At 36.0% G+C, this 26505-nt stretch overlaps 1 protein-coding gene across 2 annotated transcripts in view; it reads left to right on the top strand.

Annotated features, from left to right (window-relative positions):
• COG5 (component of oligomeric golgi complex 5) overlaps positions 1-26505 on the top strand; it is a 362628-nt gene that overhangs the window by 260578 nt on the left and 75545 nt on the right. For both annotated transcript variants that reach the window (XM_003811197.6, XM_055114808.1), the window contains exons 12-14: positions 5077-5281; positions 19638-19799; positions 21972-22071. In XM_003811197.6, the coding sequence (XP_003811245.1) occupies positions 5077-5281; positions 19638-19799; positions 21972-22071 (467 nt within the window). The remainder of the gene's footprint in view (positions 1-5076; positions 5282-19637; positions 19800-21971; positions 22072-26505) is intronic.

The following is a 26505-nucleotide window of genomic DNA, read 5'->3' as shown; positions in this document are numbered from 1 at the left end:
AAATATATAATACTTGTTTGTAAGCTTTAAATATAATTGACTTAAGTAACTTACAGTTAATTAATCAATCACATTTGCTGAGATAATATAGACAAAGTTTGGCTTAAACCCTCAGTAGTAATTTGTTCTGTATAGATAAGATTTTTGTGAAAATGATACTGTCCCCTAAAAAAAAAAAAAAAAAATTCAACTGGGCATGATAGCTCACACCTGTAATCTCAACACTTTGGTGGCCGAGGTGGGAGGATCATTTGAGACCAGCCTGGGCAACAAAGTGAGTCCTCGTCTCTAAGAAAAAAAAGAAAAAAAAACAAAAACTTCATTCTGTTATTTAAGAAATATTTACTTCTGCTATTACAGGCACTGTGCTAGGTACCAAACGTGCTTTGAAGAAAAAAAGCATTGTCCTTGCCTTCATGGAGTTAACAGCCAAGTAGGAGAAACATACTTCAATCAAATATGTTTAGAACTTTATTACAACACAGCAAGAATCATGAGCATTAGCATATTGTTTTTTAGTTTCACATGCCTCCAAATATTATAGGGTGATATGACATGGGCCCATGTGGATGGTGCATGTACAGAGATTGCATGGCAGGTAAGGAACTTTGAGCTTGAAGAAACTACTACTTTTGTAGTGAATAGTAAATGAGTCTGCTGTCTGTCTGCAGGATGATGTTACCATATCTCTCAAGATTTCTTGCCAAATACAAGAGCAAACCTAGGGCCTTGCATTATTGGCATGCCGTGAAAGAACATATAGTGTTACTTGAGGCCCATGGTGCATTGCTGCTTTATCAGGGAAGAGGGAGGCCAAAGAAGTTTTCTCTGAGATAATTTCTCTTAAATAGCTTTACTGAGGTATAGCTGGCATACAATAAACAACACATCTTGAAACTATACAATTTGATATGTTTTGACATATGAGTACACCCCTGAAATCATCACAATAATCAATCAGTGAACATATTCATCACTGCCAAAAGTTTCCTTGTACAGCTTTGTAATTACTGTCTCCACTATCTCCCTCCCCCATTCCCAGGCAAACACTGATCTGCTTTTTGTTACTATGTGGTAGTTTGTAGCTCCCAGAATTTTGTACAAATTGAATGATTTAGCATATATTATATATTCTTATTTGTTTGGCTTCTTTCATGCAGCATGATTTTATTGAGATTCAGCTATATTGTAGTATGTTTTTGTTGTTGCATAGTATTCCATTGCATGGATATATTAGTTTGCTTATGCATTGGCCTGTTGATGGACATTGGATTGTTTCCAGTTTTTGCTACTACAAATAAAGATACTGTGAATGTTCAGGTACAATTCCTTATATAGATATATACTGTTATTTTTATTGGATAAATATCTAAAAGCAGAATTATTTAACAATATGTTAGGTATATAGTTAACATTTTAATGAAATGCTAAATTCTTTTGTAAAATGAGTATACAATTTTTTATCTCCACAAGCTATACAAGAGTTCTAGTTTGTTTATCCCTGCCAATATTTGATATGGTCATTTTTTTTTTTGAGGCAGAGTCTCACTATGTTGCCCAGGCTGGAGTGCAGTGGCACGATCTTGGCTTACTGCAACCTCCACCTCCTGGATTCAAGCAATTTTCATGCCTCAGCTTCCCAAATAGCTGGAATTACAGGTGTGCACCACCACACCTGGCTAATTTTTGTATTTTTAGTAGAGATGGAGTTTCACCATGTTGGCCAGGCTAGTCTCAAACTCCCGACCTCAGGTGATCCACCCACCTCAGCCTCCCAAAGTACTATTCACTACACAAGCCACTGTGTTCGGCTGTGGTGTGGTCACTCTTTTTAATTTTAGTCATTTGAACAGTTATGTAGTTGTATCTCATTGTGGTTTTAATTTGCATTTCCCTATTGACTAAAGAGGTTGAGTATTTTTTTCATGTGTTTGTTTGCCATTCATATACCTTCTTTGATAAAGTTCCCATTTTTGAAGTTAGGCTATTTTCTTGTTATGGAGACTTGAGAGTTCTTTATGTGTTTTAGATAAAAGTGCTTCATCAGATATATGTGAAATTGATTTTCCCTTTCTGGGGCGTGTATTTTCATTTTCTTAGCCGTATTTTTTTGAAGAGCAGACACTTTTAATTTAGATGTTGTCCAGTTTATCAATTTCTTTTGCAGACCATACTCTTGGTTTCATATCATGTCTAACTCAAGGACGGAAAAGTTCCCTCAGATGTTTTCTTTTAGAAAATTTAATCTTTTTTGAGTTAATTTTTGTATAAGGTACAGAGTGTGGGTTAAAGAGGATTTTTTGCATATAGCTATTCAATTGTACAGTATCATTTGTTGAACTCTACCCTGTGTCTACTAAATTGTGTTTGCACCTTTGTCAAAATTCAGTCTCTCAGATATGTGTGGGTCTATTTTTGTACTCTCTATTCTGCACCATTAATCTATGTGCCTGTCTTTACCCCAGTACTAGTGTATTAATTATTATAGTTTTATATGTCTTGAAATCAGGTTGTATTAGTATTCCAACATTGTTGTTTTTGTTGCCCTGACTATTCTGGGTTCTTTACATTTTCATATGATTTTTGGATCATTTTTTCAATTTCTACTAAAAGAAATCCTGCATTGATTTTAAATTAGATTACATTTAATATAGAGATTAATTTAGGGATAATTTACATTTAACAATATCTTGGAACTATGAATATTCTCTCTTTCCATTTATATAGGTCTTCTTCATCTCAGCATTGTTTTTGTAGTTTTCAGTGTGCAGCTATTTCCCATTTTGTCAGATATATCTATGTATTTCATATTTTTAGTGCTATTCTAAGTTGTATTCTTTTAAAATTTCAACTTCTGATTGTTCATTGCTAGTATACAGACATATGACTGAGTTTTGCACATTAATCATATCCTGCAACTTTGCTAAATTCAGTTATTATGTTAACTCTAGTAGCTTTTCTCATATTCCATCAGATTTTCCATATAGATGCTTGTATATTATCTTTCTAAAAAGACTGTGTGCCTTTCCAGTCTGAATGTCTTATTTATTTACTTATTTACTTAGGCCTCATTACACTGGCCAGAACCTCTAGGATATTAGAAGTGGGGAAAGCTAACATTGTTGTCTTGTTGCTGATTTTTGAGCAAAAGTATTACTTATTCTCTTAAGTATTATATTAGCTGTAGTTTTTCATAGATGCCTTTTATTAGATTAAGGGTGTGTTCCTTTCTGTTCCTAGTTGACTGAGAGTTCTTAGTAGGAGTGAATGTTAGATTTTTTTCAAATGCTTTTTCTTCCTCTATTGAAAGGAGCATACGCTTTTTCTTTTAAGTTTGTTAAAATATGAATCACGTTGATTGATTTTCAAACATTAAGCTGACCAGGTATGTTGGCTCATGTCTGTAATCCCAACACTTTGGGAGGCCAAGACAGGAAGATTGCTTGAGCCTAGGAGTTAAAGAACAGCCTGGGCAATATAGTGGGACTATATATATATATGGAATTCCATATATATATATATATGGAATTCCATATATATATGGAATTCCATATATATATATATATTCCAGATAATTCCAGATATATATATATGTGCCAACTATGAATTTCTGACATAGATCTCCTTGGTCATGATGTATTATACTTTTTATATATTGTTTGACTAGATTTGATGACATTTTGGTTATAATTCTTGCACCTATCTTGATAAGGAATATTGTTTTGTAGTTTTTATTTTTCTTTAGTATCTGGTTTTTATATCAGGGCAGTGCTGGCCTCAGAATGAATTGGGAATTGGTATAGAATTGCTTTTATTTCTTTCTTAAATTGCTTGATAAAATTCACCACTAAAGTCATCTAAGCCTGAAGTTTTTCTTTGTGGAAAGATTTTTAACTAAAAGAATCAACAGGTATAGTGCTATTCAGTCTATCTATTGCTTCTTGAGTGAGCTTTGTTAGTTTGTTTCTTTCAAGGAAATTGTGTATTTCATGAAAGTTTTCAAATTTATTCAGATAAAGTTGTTCATAATTCCTTTATTACCCTTTCAGTATCTGCAGAATATTTTGTAATATGTAATGAGATCATCTCTGTTATTCTTAATATGGGTAATTTGTTTCTACTGTTTTTTCCTAATCCATCTGGCTAGAAGTTTGGCAATTTTACTTATCTTTTCAAAGAACCAGTTTTTGGTTTCAATATTTCTTGTTTTCATTTTCTGGTTCATTGATATCTGTTCTCAGAGCTTTATTATTTTATTTCTTCTGTTTACTTTGGTTTTTATTTGCCCTTCTTTTTCCATATTCTTAAAATGGAAGTTTAGGTCATTGATTTGAAACTTTTCTTCTTTTCAAATGTAAATATTTGCATAAATTTCCCCCAAGTACTCCTTTGGTGACATCCCACAAATTTTGATATGTTGCGTTATAATTTTCGTTCAGTTCAGAATACTTCTCATTTCCCTTTTGATTTCTTTTTTGATCCATGGGTTATTTAGAAGCATTTTGTAGTTCCAAATATTTGAGGATTCTTTTCAGGTATCTTTTTGTTACTGATTTCTAATCTAAAACTATTTTGGTTAGAGAACAAGCTTTGTATGGCTTGAAGCCTTTTCAATGTATTGAGACCGGTGTAATGGAACCAAATATTGTTGATCTTGGTAAATACTCCATGTGCACTTGAAAAGAATGTGTGTTTGCTATTTTGCATGAAGTATTGTGTGAATGTAAATTATTAAGTCAGTTGGGTGTTAGCGCTGTCCAGTTTTCTGTCCCGATTTTCTGTGTACTTATTTTCTTGATTCTTGAAAAAGGGAATTGAAATCTTCAACTACAATTGTGGGCTTTTCTATTTTTTTTTTAATATAGATTAGGTTTCAAAATATGACCTGCACATCAAATGCAGTGAATAGTCAGAGTGGAAAATTATTATTATTAGCATTATTATAAAAGGCCTCATTAGAACACATCTTTGGTTTGCCCTATAGTATGGGTTATTTGGAACATATCTTCATATGCAAAAGAAACATTTACTACATTTTATTATTTTTCTAATTCATATTCTTGTTTTGCTTGGCAGCTTCTATGTTTTTGAAGCAGGCATTTGAAGGAGAATACCCTAAATTATTACGTCTTTATAATGACTTATGGAAGCGTCTTCAACAATACAGTCAGCATATCCAAGGGAATTTTAATGCAAGTGGAACTACAGACCTCTATGTTGACCTACAACACATGGAAGATGATGCACAAGATATATTCATACCAAAAAAGCCAGATTATGAGTATGTTTGTTTAATTTGACCTGTTAGTTGGCATCTTAATTTTATTTTTATTTTAAATTTTATCTTTTATTTTTATTTTAAATTATAAATTAAGTATATACCAAGTCTCTAAATATTTGTAGTTTATTTGTATACCTTAAAAGACTTTGCAAGACTTTTAACTGAAGAAGTCAATTTTTCACCCTTAGTTGAACACTTCTGGCTCCTGCTGGAGTCAATTTTAAAGTGTAACACTAAGTAGGATGATGAGAAGCTAGAAGATGATCATGCTGTGGTCATTGTATTTTAATCGATGTTATAATATACCTGTAATTACCTCAGACAGTATCATTTATTGATGGACCACTTGCATAAATGTGACATAAAAGGAACTTGGGTGTTCAGAAACTACAGGGGAGATAAATCTTATGCTGGGATAGGTTCTCAGTCAATGTGTTAAGAAAAAGCAGAGTGGATCACTAGGTCAGGAGTTCGAGACCAGCCTGATCAACATGGTAAAACCCCGTCTCCACTAAAAATACAAAAATTAGCTGGGCATGGTGGCGCTCGCCTGTAATCCCATCTACTCGGGAGACTGAGGCAGGAGAATCGCTTGAACCCAGGAGACGGAGGCAGCAGTGAGCTGAGATCACGTCACTGCACTCCAGCCTGGGTGACAAAATGAGACTCCGTCTCAAAAAAAAAAAAAAAAGGCAGAATGTACTCATCCCTTGGGTATTTGTAGGGGATTGGTTCCAGGACCCATTGGGAAGCTCAAGTTTTTTAGGTAAAATGACATAATATTTGCATATAACCTATGCACATCATCTCTAGGTTACCTATAATACCTAATACAATGTAAATGCTATGCATAGAGTTATTATACTATATTGCTTAGAGAATGATAAGAAAAAATGTGAATAAATGTTTCATTACAGCCACGACCATTGTAGGCCTAAATAGGTTTTCAATCCATGGTTGGTTTAATCCTTGGATGTAGAATTTGCAGAAATGGAGGTCCAACTGTATAGTTAAAATTACCCCTGAAAATCTCTTAGGTCACCCATGAAGTATAGTAGTATAGCCATATTTAGGAGCCATATTGGAAACCAGTATACCATCTCAGCAAGTTTAGCCCGCCCAGCTTTTCCTCCAAAATTGAAAGAGTATTTTAAACTTTCAATTTGAGCATCAGATCAAGTGATTGGCTTTCACACCTTTCTTTAAACACTAGAATCATATTTATTGTGTCAAGACTGGCTAAAGCAGTAGCAGTTTCTTATCACCTATCTTGTAAGAAAAATGTTGGATAGACTCATGGGTGCTGTTTAAACAGTTGTTTGTTTCTCTTTTAATTTTATTCCTAAATACATATAGTTGAATTTGTGTCCAGTATAGTTAGAAGCTCTGACTAGCAGAATACAGTATATGGAAGTTCTGACTCATGCTGGGCAGTGTGACACATGCTTGTAATCCCAGCTACTGGGGAAGGTCTCTGGAGCCTAGGAGTTAGAGGCCAGCCTGGGCAGCATAGTGAGATCCTGTCTCTCTTTAAAAAAAAAAAAAAAAAAAAAGAGTAGTTTTGACTGGCAAAATAAATGGCCATGATAGGTTAGAATCATAGAATGAGACCAGATTATCTTCTCAATAACTCTTTTATAATAGGCAGATTCAGTAAGTCCTAATAGAGAGGGCAAAAGAGAACAGAACCTATGTCTGTTGATCTGCAAAGATTTAATGATATATCATATTTTTAAAAAGTATATATAAAATAGCAAATATAGTATTCTATTTCTGCCTTAGTTTTATTTTAAATCTATGTGCATGTACTAAAAAAGGTCTAGAAATATACAAAGCAAACAGTAACAGTTATTTCCAGGAGGTGGAATCCTAATTTTGTATTTTCTGCTTTTATGTAAAATGAATATATGTTCCTTGTGTGAAAGAAAGAAAAAGAAAGAGAAAGAAAAGAAAAGAAAAGAGGGAGAGAGAGGGGAGGGAGGGAGGGAAAGAAGGAAGGAAGGTAGGTCACTGTGTGAGGAAGGAAGGAAGGGAAGGAAGGGGAAGGGAAGGAAAAGAAAGAAGAAAGACCGTGAACTTTGGAAGGCCAACGTGGGCAGATCACCTGAGGTCAGGAGTTCGAGACCAGTCTGGCCAAAACAGTGAAACACCATCTCTACTGAAAAAACAAAAAATTAGGTAGGCGTGGTGGTACATGCCTGTAATCCCAGCTACTTGGGAGGCTGAGCAAGAGAATGGCTTGAACCTGGGAGGCGGATGTTGCAATGAGCCGAGATCGTGCCACTGCACTCCAGTCTGGGTGACAAAGCAAGACTCAGTCTCAAAAACTAAATAAAATAAAACAGTAAATTCAATGGAGGTAAAACAAATTAGAGCAAAAAAAGCTACTGTGTTTTCACTAATAGGATATTATTGTCACTTTTTGGAGATGAATTCAGTAATGTGGTTGGTGAGGAAAACGAGATATAGGAGGCCATATTCGAAGATGTCAAAACATCTTGAGGGTTCAAGGACACAAACAAGGAAGAGTTGAGTTTTCATAGATGGAAGTAGCCAGTGGAGAGAAAAAGAGATGGGAGATGTAAGAAAGAAAAGAGAAAATGAATGGAATCAGGCCCTAGAGGAATCAGAACAGAATCAAAACATGAATAGCCAGGATATCATTTTTCATGATTCATTACTTTTGTCAAATTTTCAGTATTGATAATTGCTATGAAGCAAATAAAACAATGCTGTAGAGTTGCTTACTATATAGGATGTCAGAGAAAGCTTCTATGAGGAGGTAACATTTGACCTGAGATCTAAATAGTGTGGAAGAATCAACCATGAGAAATTTAGAGTAAGGTTTTTGCAGGCAGAAGAACAAATTTAGAGACCTTAGGAAAATTAAGACTGGGTGCGGTGCGGTGGCTCACGCCTATAATCCAAGCACTTTGGGAAGCTGAGGAGGGTGGATCACTTGAGGTCAGGAGTTCGAGACTAGCCTGGCCAACATGGTGAAATCCTGACTCTACAAAAAAAAAAAAATATATATATATATATATATGTGTGTGTGTGTGTGTGTGTGTGTGTATGTGTGTATATATATATGTGTATATATATGTGTGTATATATAGATGTGTATATATATGTGTGTGTATATATGTGTATATATATGTGTATGTGTGTATATATATATGTGTGTGTGTATATATATATATATATACACACACACACACACACACACACACAAATTAGCCAGGCATGGTGGCACATGCCTATAATCCCAGCTACTCAGAAGGCTGAGGCAGGAAAACTGCATGAACCCAGGAGGTGGAGATTGCAGTGAGCTGAGATCGCGCCACTGCACTCCAGTCCAGGCAACAGAGCAAGATTCTGTCTCGAAAAAAAAAAAAAAAAGAAAGAAAGAAAATTAAGATGAGGAGGTTTGAAGAACAGAAAGAAGCCAGTGCAGCTGGAACATAGTGAATGAAGAAGGGAAGTGTTTAAGATTGGATCAGAGAGGAAAGGAAATGTGAGATCAGGTAGAGCTTTACAGGCAATGGTAAAGGGCTTGGAGTTTATCTTAATAAAGTGAGAAACCATTGATTCAGAGGAATGATGTGAACTGATAAACATTTTAAAATTAGCACTCTGACTGCTATGTAGACAACTTAGAGGGGGCCAGCACAGAGTTGGAGAAGTGGAAGATGGAAGCTATTTTGTTTATCCAGATAAGAGATGATAATGACTTGAACTAGGATGAGCAGATGAGGTGGTAATTTGGTTAGATTGATTCAAGATGTATTGTTGAAACAGGATATGTAGAGGGCAAGCCATGGATTTGAGAGGACAGGGGAATCAAGGATACGACTAGTTAATGGAAGACTGACTGGTTAAGATAGGAAAAATTTTTTCAAAGCATTGTATTTAATTAATATTTTTCTTTTGAAACTGGTGAATTGAAAATGCAAATAGAGTTGTTGAAAAGGTAATTAAATATGAGTCAGGGCTAGAAATATGTATTTGGAAGTCATCATGCACTTATTTTTATTTTTATTTTTTTAGATGGAGTCTTTGCTGTGTCACCCAGGCTGGAGTGCAGTGGTGTGATATCTGCTCACTGCAACTTTTGTCTCCTGGGTTCAAGCGATTCTCCCACCTCAGCCTCCTGAGCAGCTGGGATTATGGGCACACACCACCATGCCCAGATAATTTTTGTATTTTTAGTAGAGACAGAGTTTCGCCATTTTGGCCAGGCTAGTCTCGAACTCCTGACCTCAGGTGATCCATCCACCTCAGCCTCCCAAAGTGTGGGATTACAGGCCTGAGTCACCGCACCCTGCCATCATCATGTACATTTTTTTAAATCGTGGAATTGGAAGAGATTACATAGGGAAGGGGTATATATGGAGAGAAAAGAGAGCCTTGGCCCAAGAAAGGTACCAGCATTTATAGATTAGACAGTGGAATGGCAGCCTACAAAGGAAACAAAGACAGAAAAAGTGGTGAGATAGGAGGACAACTAAAAGCAGTGTGGAGCCCCAAAGAATGAGTTCATTTAAGTTGGAGTCCAGAAATGGTCCTAAGAGCAAACAGCAAAATGAAGAAACATCTATTCAAGAAAGTCTAGGAAAATGTGGTCAGAAAAACTGGAGCCTGTGGTATTTGAGTCAAGATTGTTCCCATCTTACCCGCCTCAGCTTAGTGAAGTGGAGATCGTTCTCTAGACTGCAGTAGCCAAGAACACAGGGCTCCCTCCTAGCTCTCAGCTGGAAGGCTCTCTTCCTGGGAAGAGCAGGGCCTCCACATTTCTAATAATGACCTCAGCAGAAAACTGCTGAGGCTAACTTTCAGGTAAGCGAGGTCAGGAGTAGGGAGCTCCCATATTGTGCCCAATTCCCACGCAATGAATGGGTCCTTGAGTATGGCAGGCTCAAAGTACTGGGGCCCTAATTACCTTTGCCTGGGCTTTTGAAATAGTGATTCTTTGCTGGGAAATATAAACTGAAAGGACCTCATGCAATTGCCTTCCACCAAGTGCTCACTTCCTAGAATGAGGTTGTTCCCAGACCAAACTGAGGGTTGGGCTGCTATTTCTCGCTGCCCAATAACAAGATGCAGAACTGGAGAGGAGAAGAGTTTTTTATTTCTGTAACCAGTTGCAGGGATAAGGCCCAGAAAATATTGCCACACCAACTCAAAATTACAAAGTTTTCCAGAGCTTATATACCTTCTAAGCTGTATGTCTACATGTAAGTGTGCATTTATCTGAAGACATAAGTGATTAACTTATTTTAATCTATAAGTTCTGAGTCTTGAAGACCTTCCTCTGGAGCCTCAGTAAATTACTTCATCTAAATGGGCCCCAGGTGCTGGGGTGATTACTCTTATCTTCTCTCCTACTAAATCATGGAGGTTTGGGGAGTTCTTTAGACTACCTATAAACTTGTTTGTGGAGGCCTGGAGAGTTTCTTCAGATCCTCAGTAAAACTTTTTAAATCCTAAACGGGTCCTGTTAAGAATTCCTTTGTTATCTTGTCATGCTTTAAGGCCCAGGAAAGGCCTAAGCAAAACTCTTGGTAGGCTTTTGTTATATCTCAACCTTTGTATAAGGACATGGGCTCTTTCAGCTTTTAATATTTAGCTTAACCACTCAGTCAGTTCTAAAAGTTGTTATGGAGGCCTACATTAGTGAGACCTGGTCTTCTACAAGGTGTCAGTCAGAAAGAAGCTTGCCATTTTCTCCACCCTCAGGTCCAGAGCCCTGGCATAAAGATTTTTACTTGGGTAGAGGCAGGCAATAAAACAGGTCCTGGGTCAGACATGGCAGTCGGTCAGCAGTTTGGGAGACCAAGGCAGGCAGATGGCTTGAGCCCAGGAGTTTGAGACCAGCCTGAGCAAAACAGACCCCGTCTCTACAAAAAATAAAAAAGTTAACTGGGCTTGGTAGTCCACACCTGTAGTCCCAGCTACTTGGGAGGCTGAGGTGGGAGGATCACTTGGGCCTGGGAAGTCAAGGCAGCAGTGAGTGGGGATCACACCACTATACTCCAGCTTAGGTGACAGAGCAACACCCTTTCTAAAAGAAGGAAATAGAAAAAGAAAGGCAAAGAAAGGAGAGGAGGAAAGGGGGAAGGAAAAGGAAAAAAGAGAAAAACAGCCTCTATTCTCTTCCCCAAGTAAGTGACTTCATTTGCAACTGAACCTGGAGAAGTTTAAACCTAAGGGTATTCTCAAAAAAACCCTGGCAGTGTGGTGAAAGGCAATGGGAGGAGACTTGTAGTTCTAGTGAAGATAGCTGAAGGTAAGCTAGCTCCAAGGAGAGATCCCGAGAATAAGACAGCTGGGAGGAGCCCCTCCTGGAATCAGAACAGATATCAAACATGACCTCAGAAAGGTTCTATCAAAGGAGCTACAGTTAGCTCATTTGTAGATTCCTTTGTAGAGGAGTTTTTGCCTCAAGGCATTGTTGAAAATGTAGAGCAGTCAGTTAATGGAGTTTAGTATCTGGGTGTGGTCAGAAAAAAAATGAGGAAGATAATCCTGCCATTAGCACTGCCATCTCAAGGTGACTATTAGCATACCCAAAGCTGTGTCTAGCTGAGGAACATCAGAGATTTAAGACTGTGGGAGAGAGATAGACTTCATTAAAATAATCCAGCCAATCACTAAACAGATAAAAAGCAAACAACAATAACAAGCCTTAGAGCTGCGGGGACCAGTACCCGGAGTTGCAACAATGTATCTAAAATGCCCAGTTTTGGCTGGTTGTGGTGGCTCATGCCTTCCTTTAGTTCTGTGAATAGCTTTGACCTGGCAGAGAAAAGAATTCACCAACTTGAAGCTAGGGTGATAGAGATTACACAAGTCAAAAAACAGAAAAGAATGAAGAAAATAAACAGAGCCTCAAATAAATGTGGGATACCATTAAGAATACCAACATCTATGTTATAGGAATACCACAAGGAGAGGAGACATGTAATGGAGAAAAAAACTTGAAGAAATAGTGAATGAAACCTTCCCAATTTTTTGAAATACAATAGCCTATCCATCCAGGAAGCTCAACAAACTCCAAGTAAGATTGATGCAAAAAGACCCACAAACAGATACATCATGGTAAAAATGTCAAAAGTCAGGGACAAAACCCTGAAAACAGCAAGGGAAAAACTATACAATCGGCTGGGTGCGGTGGCTGACGCCTGTAATCATAGCACTTTAGGAGGCCAAGGCAGGAGGATCGCTTGAGGCCAGGAGTTCAAGACTAGCCTGGGCAACATAGTGAGACCCTGTCTTTACCCACTCCCCATGCCCCCTTCCCAAATACAACTATACTTCACTTACAAGGGAGTCCCAATAACATTAACAGCTGACTTCTCAGCAGAAACAAAGGATGCCAAAAGGTGGTGGGCTCAGATTGCTCAAAGGAAAAAAAATGAGCCAAGAATCCCATGTCCAGTAAAGCTGTCCTTTCAGAAATGAAGGCAAAATACTTTCCTTGATTTAAAAAAGAGAATTTGTTGCTAGCATTCCAGCTTACAAGAAATACTAAAGAAAGTTCTTCAGGCTGAAAGCGAGTGACCCCAGATAATTCGAATCCCCACAAAGTAAAGGTAATTATGAAATTATAAAAGACAATATAAACACACATTTTCTTCTTCTCTTAACTGACCTAAAAAGCAATTATATAAAATAATATGTATCGACTGTATAAAACAAAAAGTGTCTGAGACAGGTCTCTATTAATTTAGAGGTTTATTTTGCACAGGTTAAGGATGTGCCTGGGAAGAAGAGACTCTAGTCACTGAAGGATCTGAGACCTGGATTTTTTCCAAAGAGGGTTTTGAGGACTTCAAGATTTAAAGGGGAAAGAGTGGGCAGGAAGGGAAGGGGAAAAGAAAAAAAGTGGGGAGGGTAGGTAGTGAGATAAGTGGTCACATTCTTGTGAGGCTTTGATTAGCACTCACTGAATCCACATGTTACATGTGAAAGAAGAGCGTACAGGAACAGTCAGTTATGCATTTGTTTCATGTTCATCAAATCTGCATTTGTCTCATAGTGGGCAGTAGAATTATTTCTAATATTGTCATTGTACCTATATGTGAAGATAAGCTGTTAATTTACAGGATCAGGGTGAGGGAGGCCACCTGGAGAGAGATGTGGCCTTCCATCTTGCAGCTGTTTGGGAACAAAGGAAAGGCATTTTTTTTGCATAACTCAATTTCCAAGCTTAACTTTTATCTTTGGCATAACAAGTTTGGCACAGGAGGTAGGTAGGAACAAAGCTGAAATTTTCTAGGAAATGATGACAGATAGTAAAATAGTAATTATAACAATTCATTGTTGGGTTTATTAACATAAACAGATGTAATATGTATAACAACACCACAAAGATAAAATATTTAGGAATAACTTTAACAAAAGGAGTGTAAATTTATACTCATAAAACTGTAAAATATTGTTCAAAGAAATATCTAAATAAGTAGAAAAGCATCTCATCTTCATGAATTGCAAGACTTGACCTTGTTAAGATGGTAATGCCCCCCAAATTGATATATATCGATTCAGTACAGTAGCTATCACTATCAGAATCTCAGCTGAGTTCTTTGTAGAAAGTAACAAGTGCTTCTAAAATTCATAAGGAATTTCAAGGGACCCAGAATAGTTAAAACAATATTGAAGAAGAAGAAGAAAAAGAGTGTAGGAGGGCTCACAAGTCACTACAAAGCAATTTTAATCCCTATGGTATAGTACTGCCTGGCACAAGGATAGACATAAAACTGAGAGTATAGAAGGAAACCTGTAAATCTATGGTGAGTTGTCTTCAAAAAGTGTAAAGACCATTCTTTCGATCGAGAAAGAATTATCTTTTAGACAAATGGTGTTGGGACAGCTGATAGTGACATGCAAAATAATGAAGTGGTGCCCTTCACATCATATACAAAAATTAACTCAAAATGGATCAAAGATTTAAATATTAGATTAAAAATATAAAACAAGGCTGGGCACAGTGTCTCATGTCTCATGCCTGTGATTCCCAGCACTTTGGGAAGCTGAGGTGAGAAAATCACTTGAGTCCAGGAGTTTGAGTCCAGCCTGGACAAGATAGGGAAACCCCATCTCAATCAATCAATCAATGTAAAAATTAAAAATATAGATAAATTTTTAAATATATATATATCTCTCTCTCTGTTAGAAAACATAGGGGCAAATCTTCATGCATTAGGATTTGGTAAATAATTCTTAGACATGACACCAAAATCACAATCAACAAAAGACAAAATTATATTTAAATGATATTTTGGACTTTCTGAAAATTAGAAACTTTGCTGCTTCAAAGGATTACCAGTAGGAATGGGTGAAAATATTTCTGACTCATAGATCTGGCAATTGACTTGTTTCAGAATATATAAAGAACTCTTTTCAATTCAACAATAAAAAGACAAATTACTCAACTAAAAAGTGGACAAGGGATCTGAGCAGACATCTCCAGAAAACATAGATGACCAATAAGCACATGAAAAAGATGATCAGGAAAATACAAATCAGAACCACAATGAGCTACTATGTCACGCCCCCTAGGATGTCTATAAACAAAAAGACAAATAGTAGCAAGTGTTGGCAAGGATGTTGAGAAATTACTATCCTCATATGTTGCTGGTGGAAATCTAAACTGGTACAGGGCCTTGGAAAAGGGTTTGGCAGTTCTTCAAACTTTTTTTCTTGAAACTGGGTCTCGTTCTGTAGCCCAGGCTAGAGTGCAGTGGTGCAATCACAGCTCACTGCATGCTCTAACTCTCCGGCTCAAGCAGTCCTCCACCTCAGCCTTTGAGTAGCTGGGATTACAGGCGTGCACCACCATGCCTGACTAATTATTTTATTTTTTGTAGCGGCGAGGTTTTACTTTGTTGCACAGGCTGGTCTTGAACTCCTGGGCTCAAGGGATCCTCCTGCCTCAGCCTCCCAAAGTGTTGGGATTACAGGCATGAGCCACTATGTGCGGCCTCTTCAAACTATTAAACATAGTTACCATATGACCCAGCAGTTTCGCTCCAGATGTATACCCAAGGGAAATAAAAACATATGTTCACGTAGACATTTGTATGCAAATGTTTGTAGCAGCATTATTCCTGATAGCCAAAAGATGGAAACAACCAAATGTCTGTCAACAGACAAATGGGTAAACAAAATGTGCTATATTCATACAATGAAATATTACAATTAAAATATATACAATATTAGCCATAAAAAGAAATGAAGTACTGTACATGCTGCAACATGGATGAACCTTGAAAACATTATACTAAGTGAAAGAAGACAGTAAAACACACACATACACAGATACACACAGTATATTATCCCATTCATATGCAAATCCAGAATAGCAAAATCTATAGAAACACAAAGTAGATTAGTGATCGATTGGGCCTGGGGATGGAGTGAGGAAGGTGGAGTGTTGTAGTTAAAGATACAAGATTTCTTTTTGAGGTGATAAAATGTTCTAAAATTGACTATGGTGATGATAGCACAGATCTCTGAATATACAAAATTCATCAAATTGTATACTTTCAGTGATTGAATTCAAGTGGTGGTATGCTATGTAAATTATATATATGAAAGTTGTCAGATTCGACATGGAGTCACTTGTGTCAAAGCCTGGCAAAATAGAGCTGGGGGACGGTTATGAAGGGAGAGCTGTCACACATGATTTGCCTGATAACAAGAACTATCACAAGAAATTTTTCTCAACTGCAGCTTACTACACAAGTCACACAGGGACAGCTAGCCACTTAAACAAGAACATTTGCCTGACACACTATCTCACAAGCCCAATCCAAACTGCAAGGGCCTAACCATAACACTAAAATTGCAAGTCCTACTTTGCAATTTACTGACACTCACCAATCAGAACTCACCAGCTCTTGTATAAGATGCTGCCAGTGCCAGTAAACTGTCTTTGAAAACAACTTGCATAACCTCCTTTTCCCCCAATAAACTCCAGCCTTTCTTTTGTTTTCCAAGCATACCAGAGGCCACCCTGTTCTGTCTGTAGGTCCAAGATAGCAATCCTGCTTCTCGTATGTTATTCCCCAATAAAACCTTTTTACTTAGAGATATGTCTTTATATTTTTTATGCTGACATATCTTTTTCCTTTTTTTTTTAACTGACACATAATATTTATACATATTTATGGAGTACAGAGTGATGCTGTGATACATGTATAGCGATCAGATCTGTGTAAGAAGAGAATGGGATAAGAAGAGATAGATTAAATTATTTTGGGAATTTTTTATTTTAAAAAAAGGAGTGAGGTTACCTCTTTCATTGAAATAATAAGAAAGTCACAGAGAATAGATGAAGTTGTAAGAGGGGGAAAAACAAGAGAAGTGCCACGTTGAGAAAGGTCACAGCCAGTGGTTTTCTCTTAGGGTAAAACCAAGACAAAAGTCATCTATAAAGATTGAAGAGTTGCACAAGTAGAATTTTAGGTTATTACTTTGACCTTCAGGTCTCTTGATTTTAAAGAAGTTTGTATAAATGTCCAGTAGAAATCATTTTTTCTCTGAAGTACTTGGCCAGCTTAGCAGCAGATACAGAGAACATCTCAATAACATTTTCTTAGAACTTTGAAAGGAAGGTGAATTGGAAAAATCAGGGTGCTAATGAGAGCACCTTGAAATGATGGCTATGGAAAAAGGTTGACTATAGACATGGTGGGCTGATGGAGGCTGGAAGCAAGAAGGGGTCATGTAGCATAAATTACAATAAGGTCAAAGAACAAGTTCTTTAGAGTAAAATATACCACCCTTATAGATATGCAAAGCCCAACATGACGTCCATCTGTTTTCTCTGATATTATCTTGTACTACCCTCCTGTTACTTGATCTGCACCTCTGGCCAACACAGTCAGGTATGGTCTCTCCTCAGGGCCTTTGTACTTGATGTTCTTTCCTCATGGAAAGCAATTTCCCTGAAAATCTACACAATTCGCTCACTCTTTTCCTTCAGGGCCCCTCAGTAAGCCTTCCTTTGCCTCATCCTATCTAAAATCGGATGGAAAAGGAAAAAAGACTTAAACATTATTCTCTATCTTCCTTGCTTTATTTTTCTCTTAGCGCTTATCATTATCATATTCCATATTTAACTTATTTTAAATTTTTATTTTTGTGTGTATCTCTCCTGTTACTGTGTAAGCTTTAAGAAGACAGGGAATTTTTTTTTTTTTTTTTTCTTGACAGAGTCTTGCTGTGTCGCCCAGGCTGGAGTGCAGTGGCATGATCTTGGCTCACTGCACCCTTTCCTCCTGGGTTCAAGCAATTCTCCTCTCTCAGTCTCCTGAGTAGCTGGGATTATAGGCACATGCCACCATGCCACCAGGTCCGGCCGGGAATTTTTTTTTTAAAGCAAGTTCTCTACTATATTTTTGCACCTAGGAAATACTTGGCAAATATTGTAGTGACTTAATATTTGTGGAAGGAAAAGTAGAGATAGAAGGTGGGGCATGTAGACAGTTTCCTTTAAGCTTGAAGATCTTAGAGGTGGAGCAGTTCAAAGTGATGACTCAAATTTGGAAGCCCCCTAGTAAAGCCAAAAAAGGTTATTATAAATGTAGACTTTTAATATAGGACATATTTTAGAAAAGATGTTTGACATTGTAGTTACCAAGGATCTTTAACGGTAGATTTGGAGAACGGGAAAGTGTTAGTTCTTATAATTCAGTGCCAAAATTTCTGCAGAAGTGGGAAGAGGCTTCTGAGGTCAGTAGATGTCATGAGTAAAAATAGTGACATTTAAATAGATGGCTCGGACTTCAACAGAGGATTGCTTCAGACACATTTAGATACTAAGTTCTTTCATGCTTCCATCATGGTCTTGGTATCTTCATCTATTACAGAAATTATTATAATTAGCATTTTACCTGCCAATTTCTTCACAAGACTGTAAAGCACTCTTAATCTCTATCTTCCCAGCACTTTACAAAGTGCCTGGTGCATAGTATTCTCAGTAAATATGTGTTGAGTGAAATACTTACTGAATGAGAAAACATTAAGAGATAACTATGGAATTATGATGTTGGAGCCAAGAGCATTCTGACCTCTAGGTCATATCAGTGGACCAGAAGGGTGAAAAAAGAGAAAGCCAAGTTTCATATACATGAAGGAGCAGGTTAGATGTTTTAAAGGTTAACTTTTTAGATGAAGGAAAATTTGTTGTTTATAAAAGAAAAAAGACAATGCAAAAGCTGGTGGAAGGATTGTAAACAGGGATGATGTGAGAAGACAATTAATTATAGGAGTAAGGAAACATGAAAATAATGGTTATAGACATTTGATAGTAATTGTCGAAAGAAAAGTGTAAGATCAAATAGTTTGACTGCTAAATGAAAATCAGCATGAATTATTAAAGATATGGGAAGTGCAAGCAGGAAAGAAATGTTTCTCAGGTTACATTTGATGTTGTGAAGAATATTATAAAACAAAGTAGCATAGAACTCCACTTGGGAGTATTTACGTGATTTTAGGACTTCCATAAATACTTTTTATTTTGTCTCACTCTTGTTAGTAACACAAAAATGGAAAACATAAAAACCTAAGTCTGTACACTTCCCTCTCAGTCAGTGAGCTTTACTGGGGAGGCAGCTATGGATGGAAAGGGCCAAGCTAATGGAGCAGGTCTCTGCAGGCTGGTCTTTCTTCCATATGCTTCGATAACTCTATAGGTATGATTTGCAAGTAAAGGCATAGCCCCCATTAGCATTCATAGGATTTTACTGTTATTCTTTTAGTTTAAGGAAACAGATAATACAGTAGGTATTGGTGCATATTATTGTGCATTTATAGTGGGGACTTACGTAGAGATTAAAATGTTAATATAGGCCGGGCACGGTTGCTCACACGTGTAATCCCAGCACTTTGTGAGGCCGAAGCGGGTGGATCACTGGAGTCAGGAGTTTGAGACCATCCTGGCCAACATGGCAAAACCCTGTCTCTACTAAAAATACAACAATTAGCTGGGCATGGTGGCGGGCAGCTGTAATCCCAGCTACTTGGGAGGCTGAGGCAGGAGAATCGCTTGAACCCAGGAGGTAGAGGTTGCAGTGAGCCAAGATTGCGCCATTGCACTCCAGCCGGGACAACAGAGTGAGACTACGTCTCAAAAAAAAAAAAAAAAAAAAAGGTTACTATGGTCCTGAATGTTTAATTATGAAATATATTGGTAAATATGTACATTGTGAAACAAATTATTTTCTTTTTCTTAATATAGAGTTACATTTTTATGGGAGGTGCATTTTTTAAAAAGGTATTTACAGCCTGATACAATAGCATTTAGCTCTGTGCAATTTAAGTTAGTTTTTAAAAAATTTTGTTTCCACAGTCCAGAAAAGGCTTTGAAAGACTCACTACAACCCTATGAGGCTGCTTATCTATCAAAATCCTTGTCTCGACTCTTCGATCCTATCAACTTGGTTTTTCCCCCGGGTGGTCGTAATCCTCCTTCCTCTGATGAACTTGATGGTATTATTAAAACTATAGCAAGGTATGTATTTTTTATATAGTGGCTTGCCATAAGATGACTGCCATATTTGTTAGTGATATATGATAGCAGTATCTTTTTAATTTATTTTCAAATTATTCAAGTAATTAGGCCCACAATTAAATTAAGAATTTTATAGTAAATGAGTGCACACATAGTAAGTACTTGAGATTCAAATTAATAAAATAATTTAAATACCTTAAATATAGTCTAAAAACAGTCTATTATAATTATTCTATATCTTGCCAAGGATGCAAAGTAAACCTAGCTCTTTGTATGATAGTAAATTTCTTATGTTACACAAGAAATCAAATATAATAAACGATTTTATAAATTGAGAAACTAAAACATACAGGTTAACCTTTTTTTATCCTAAACTCCAGAAAGTGCTTCATGGCAGAAATAGGAATATAACTTTGATTAGCTTGTGTTCGCTATTTTAAGCTTTTTAAGTGAATGTGACAGCTTTTAAGACTAAAAAGGGAAGATATCCTAGCAGAGGTGCCACCTGAATGCCTGCAGACAATGTAATTATATACTGTTGGCTTTAGACACTTATTTAAAAGTTATCCAGACCAATTTGCAGTTGAAATTATCTCAGTTTCTGTCATGACTAACAAGTTGTCATAATAGTAGATCTGTATATTTGAGATGGACGTTTTAAGGAATAAAAAATAGTATGAGACTGAGGTCTAAATTCTTTTAAAGATTTGAAGATGGTGATTCTGAGGCGTGGAAGAGTAAGACTAAAAAGCCACAGGTGGCCAGGCATGGTGGCTCACGCCTGTAATCCCAGCACTTTGGGAGGCGGAGGTGGGTGGATCACCTGAGATCAGGAGTTCCAGACCATCCTGGTGAAACCCCATCTCTACTAAAAATACAAAAATTAGCTGGGCCTGGTGGTGCACGCTTGTAACCCCAGCTACTCGGGAGGCTGAGGCATCAGAATCGCTTGAATCCGGGAGGCGAAGGCTGCAGTGAGCCGAGATCACGCCACTGCACTCCAGCCTGGCTGACAGAGCGAAACCCTGTCTCAAAAAATAAAAATAAAAAGCCACATGTATAATAATATACATAAGCATATCTTTTGCTGCAAACGTATCTACAAATTGTCTAGATTGCCCAGCATCTTGGTCCTAAATCTCTCCACAATTGCCTTGACTTTCCTTCTGACTATAGGTCTTAGTAACTTGATCTCTTTGACCTGTTTATGTAAATGTTAAAGAGGAATCTCTCCCATTCCTCTGTGCAACTTGGCAATGCTATAATCAAATATAATCTACAGCTGGAAGAATCATGCTTATGCTAGTGTTTAATAAAATTTAAAAGTGAACATTAACAAAATTATGTCTCAATACTATATGAAAGTGCATTTTTGTTACACATAGTATGCTCTAGTATTGTTTCAAACTTTCAACTTCTTTAAAAAGAGAATCTGGTAAGATTTACTCTACTACTTTAGGGACAATAATTTTCTTGCTGTCCATCTGTATATGGTTTTCTATATTATTTTTAATTTCTAGTGTTCTTTCCATGGTCTTCGTAAAATACTTTTTTTTTTTTTTTTGGCGGTCAGATCAAATACCCCAATTAATCCAATGTTAAAGTTGAAGCATGACAAAAATATACTTTAAGAATCTGAATTTTAAAAATTTGTAATTATAGTCCTGTTATGCTTTTATATTATTTAAAAAGCTACTCTATTGAAACTAGCATGAATTGGCATAATTTCTACAGAAGCTGAGTATCTTTATATATCATGTGTAATTTATATTTTTAGCCTGTGTCCCTTTAAGGTCATCATTTCCATTCAAGAGCTGTCATTTCCTTGCAGATGTCTGTGATATGCAATGCCTCTGCTTGCACTTTATCAGTATTAGCGAGAGTGCTACTTTAAAAATCTGTACACAATTTACTCCTTTAATCACAGACTGAACCCACATATGACATGCTTTTGTTAATGAGAAACTGGTCATTAAGGAAGCCATCTCCAGGTACTTTTTCCAAGTGCTGAATTTAGGGGGTAAAATGAAACAATGCAACCAGTTCTTGGAAGCAGTGAAATCTATAAAAAGAATAACCACATTGCTTATTGGGTTTGAGTTTTTATCTTGCTCTTTACTTTGTTGATGAATGATGTTGCTAATATTTAAAAACTGTTTTTATTTTCTCCAGTGAACTAAATGTTGCTGCTGTTGATACAAACCTCACATTAGCTGTGTCAAAAAATGTGGCAAAGACCATCCAGTTGTACAGTGTAAAATCAGAGCAGCTTGTAAGTGGTTTCCTTTATCTGTAAACTTTAATGATTTTATTTAAAATTACTAGCTATATAATACTTGACTAATCATAAATATTGAATTGACTATTTACTTACTTCCATTTTTACTGTAGTGAAAGTTTGTAACTTCCTGATGAATTTAAACCAGAAAAAAAATTTCTGTTAACAAAAAAATGGCCCTCCTACACATTGTCAATACACTTTCAGAAGACAAGCAAGTTTTATAAGGTTTCCTTTTTTAACGCATGTGCCAATTAATGGGCTAATTATATATTTTTAAATATTTAAATATTTTAGTAATTTACATAAATTATAATTATGCATGATCAATCAAATTTTCCCTTTTGTGTGACCACTAACTCCATATATCATTCATGCATGGTCACCTAGTATGAAATTGACTTGAACTGTTAGAAAACTGTTGGAGGAAGTAAAGTACGTAAAATTTTAGTAGAAAAATGTTTATTTACTTTTTAAAGATTCCAACCCTAGAACCTGGGAATTTAACCCTAAAATTATTCTATTTGAAATAGCTATATGCATGCATTTAAAATAATAAGTACATAATTGAATCATAATCTTAATTCTATACATTAATGTTTGAAAGTTAAGCACACATATTTCACTAGTATATATGTATGCTAATTGAAATCCAAACAAAATGAGACTTCAATATATTTTTTTTACCATTATTGATATACTAATTTTAGACAGTGTGTCAAAATCTGATTGTCTCCACTATCTTTAGAATGTTAGCTAACTACATTTTCAGTTTATCCTCTCTAACCATTCCCGGTTGAAATACCATAATAAACAAAATAATCTACTTTTATCTATATCCAAGTTGTTTCAGTTTGTTCTGTGATAATTTTTAGGGTAAGTTGATGACATACTGAAGGATTTACATAAAATGATCCTTGGAGGTAACAGTCATGTTACGAGGCTTCCTTCTTTTAGTTCCCATGGATGGCCAGATTTTGTTTGCAAATATGGTACTATTTTCATTCAATCGATCTTGTAGTCTTGACAAAATCATCTTAGAAGCATCTTTTTAAGAACTTTATTGAAAACTAACCATACAGAGATATGGAAGCTCTTTGTAGGAAATTACTATGAATTTAGATTACTAATTTTTCTCTCAATCTTTGTTTAAATCTTTATTATAATGTTCACTGCTTCAAAAACATGGTTATTGCTATAAATAAAATTCAGTGTTATATCTAGTAGAGTATAGTGTAATTACTGACAATGCTAAGATCTGAAGATAACACCGTAAGAAAGATCCAGCATGTATATAGAAAATACCTTGCATTGAGAGTAGGGAGGGACAGTGGTAATGGTAATATGTACTTCAGTTAACATAGTAATGGCAAAAGGCTTAGACGAAATCAAAATATCTGCAAACATTTCACTGAGTTGATACTGTTGATCAAATTGTCAGTGGCTGTAAATTACTTAGGCCTATCTAATGTACCTGCAGTGTTGAAGGCTAACAGAAAATCATTGACATTTTTTGGTTTTTAATTGGATTATATCTTTTTTTATTAAAAATAGTTTTATTTTTCACCTTTCATTTTAGTGTATAAGGGAAGCTTAAGCATTAAATAAGATTATAAAAAGCATCATATGCCTTATTTTTAAAAATATATTATTGACTAATGTCTTAAGTAACAACTTGCTGTTAATGTTTGTTTCTTGGCATTTAATAACACTCTTCTACCCCTCAATGTGCTAAAATTATACCTGTTTTGTTCTTTAATCTTTACAAATATTCCTATTTTTTTTTGGAATAATTTGACTGAAAACATTTAGAGGAAGATAGCCAAATTGTAAGTCTTCAGTGGAAGAAAGACTTGAAACAGATTTTTGAATTGGATAACTACTCTGTCTATAAATGGAAGTATTGACTTGAGATTTGGTATGAAAACTAAATCAATGAGTAGGAGATTCTTTTCAAAGATGAAAAATTTAAGCTTCCAGTCCACAAGATTAAGAAATGACAGAATCTGTTGTTTCCTGACTTTTTAATGATCGCCATTCTGACTGGCATGTGATGGTATCTCATTGTGGTTTTGATCTGCATTTCTCTAATGACCAGTGATGATTAGCTTTTTTTCATATGTTTGTTGGCCACATATATGTCTTCTTTTGAGAAGTGTCTGTTCAGACCCTTTGCCCACTTTTTGATGGGGTTGTTTGTTTTTCTCTTGTAAATTTGTTTAAGTTCTTTGTAGGTTCTGGATATTATCCCTTTGTCAGATGGATAGATTGCAAAACATTTCTCCCATTCTGTAGGTTGCCTGTGCACTCCGATGATAGTTTCTTTGGCTATGCAGAAGCTCTTTAGTTTAATTAGATCCCATTTGTCAATTTTGGCTTTTGTTGCCATTGCTTTTGGTGTTTTAGTCATGAAGTCTTTGCCCATGCCTGTGTCCTGAATGGTATTGCCTAGGTTTTCTTCTAGGGTTTTTATGGTTTTAGGTCTTACATTTAAGTCTTTAATCCATCTTGAGTTAATTTTTGTATAAGGGGTAAGGAAGGGGTCTAGTTTCAGTTTTCTGCATATGGTTAGCCAGTTTTCCCAACACCATTTATTAAATAGGGAACCCTTTCCCCATTGCTTGTTTTTGTCAGGTTTGTGAAAGATCAGATGGTTGTAGATGTGTGATGTTATTTCTGCAGCCATAAAAAAAGATGAGTTCATGTCCTTTGCAGGGACATGGATGAAGCTGAAAACCATCATTCTCAGCAAACAAACACAGGAACAGAAAACCAAACACTGCATATTCTCACCCATAAGTGGGAGTTGACCAATGAGAACATGTGGACACAGAGAGGGGAACATCACATACCGGGGCCTGTTGGCAGGTGGGAGGTAGGGGAGGGACAGCATTAGGAGAAATACCTAATGTAGATGAGAGGTTGATGGGTGCAGCAAACCACCATGGCACGTGTATACCTATGTAACAAATCTGCACGTTCTGCACATGTATCTCAGAACTTAAAGTATAATAAAAAAGAAAAGAACAGAAACGAAGGAAGAAGGGAAGGAAGGGAAGGAAGGAAGGGAAATCAGATCATTAATAGAATGCTCGAGCAGTGAGATAAAGGAAAGCTAGAATTTTAAAGATAAGCATGTTTTCAGAAAGAGTGACTTGCAAATACAACCTGAAATGTACATTGAACAGCTTTTCATAATCTGAAATGTATTTCCCTAAAGATTGGTTATAGAAGTTTCTTGGCTACTGAAACGTTTTAGTATACTTAGTTATAGATTTTATTCATATCAGGAGAAAGGCTTATAAAAGGTTTTTTCAAGCTGATTTTTAATATTCTGGGGTATAGTAGATTATTAACATTAAATTACATGTAGAGTGCGTTATATACTTATAACAATACATCTGAAATTATTTTTATGATTACGTATTTTTTTCCCTAAGGCTTTTCTGTTACTAATCACCAAAGGTGTGTGTTATACAAACCTAAATCTCTGTAAGGATAAATCCTTCAGTCCTTCTGAATCCAAAGCGATACCAGAGAATTTATTTTTAAGAGTGAGGTTGGGCCACAAAAATAACTACCATCATTAACCTTTATAGTGAATCAGGAATTGTGCCAAGCCATTTATATATATTATTTCATTTATTTCACAACAATCCTATGAAATGAAAGTATTACTGTCCACCACTACAAAATGTAGAAATTGAAGCTGAGAACAGTTAATAGCATGAGTAATATAGACTACTAAAATTAGAATGCCTGGGAGCAGGTGTTGGCACTAGCATTCAAATCCAGACCAGACTGTAAAACAAGCTTGTCCAACTCGCCTTATTTTTCACTGTTGTTGTTCTCTTGTGTTTTTTAGGCTTTTAGCAGCCTGAAGCCATGGTTTTTAGTTTCTATCTCTAGTGCTAAGCAGAAACGTATAATGAGTAAGGGGCTTTACTGGCCTAACCAGAAACAGAAACTAAGAACCCACGACTGTATTCTCTCCCATGTTCACCTCTGCACCAACCTTTAATACTTTATTTCTGATCTGTAGCTTGTATATAAACATAACATCTTTTTTATTTAAGAAAAGTTGCATTGTGTTATACATATTGTTTTGTGAATTGCTCATTCATTTTACAATATATCAAGATCTACATTTACTATGTTAATACGTGCATAATATATTTTATTTATGTGTAGAATAGTTTATTTTACTTCTGTGCTCTTAATGTATAGTTAGATTATTTCATAGTTTCATTTTGAAATAATAGGGATTTAGCATTGAGGCTTCACATCTGAGTTCTAAGCAATAGGATTTAGTTCCTGCAATATGTGTTTAACTTAGTATGGGTCATGTGAATATCAGCTTTCTAGATGCTCTTTTGTAAAAATGAGATCAAGGTTTTTTAGATTTTCATTTAAAAATTCTTATTTGTC

The sequence above is a fragment of the Pan paniscus genome, chromosome 6 (genome assembly GCF_029289425.2).
Source record: "Pan paniscus chromosome 6, NHGRI_mPanPan1-v2.0_pri, whole genome shotgun sequence".
In the NCBI taxonomy this organism is placed as follows: Eukaryota; Metazoa; Chordata; class Mammalia; order Primates; family Hominidae; genus Pan; species Pan paniscus.
This window is presented reverse-complemented; position numbering and strand designations above follow the sequence as displayed.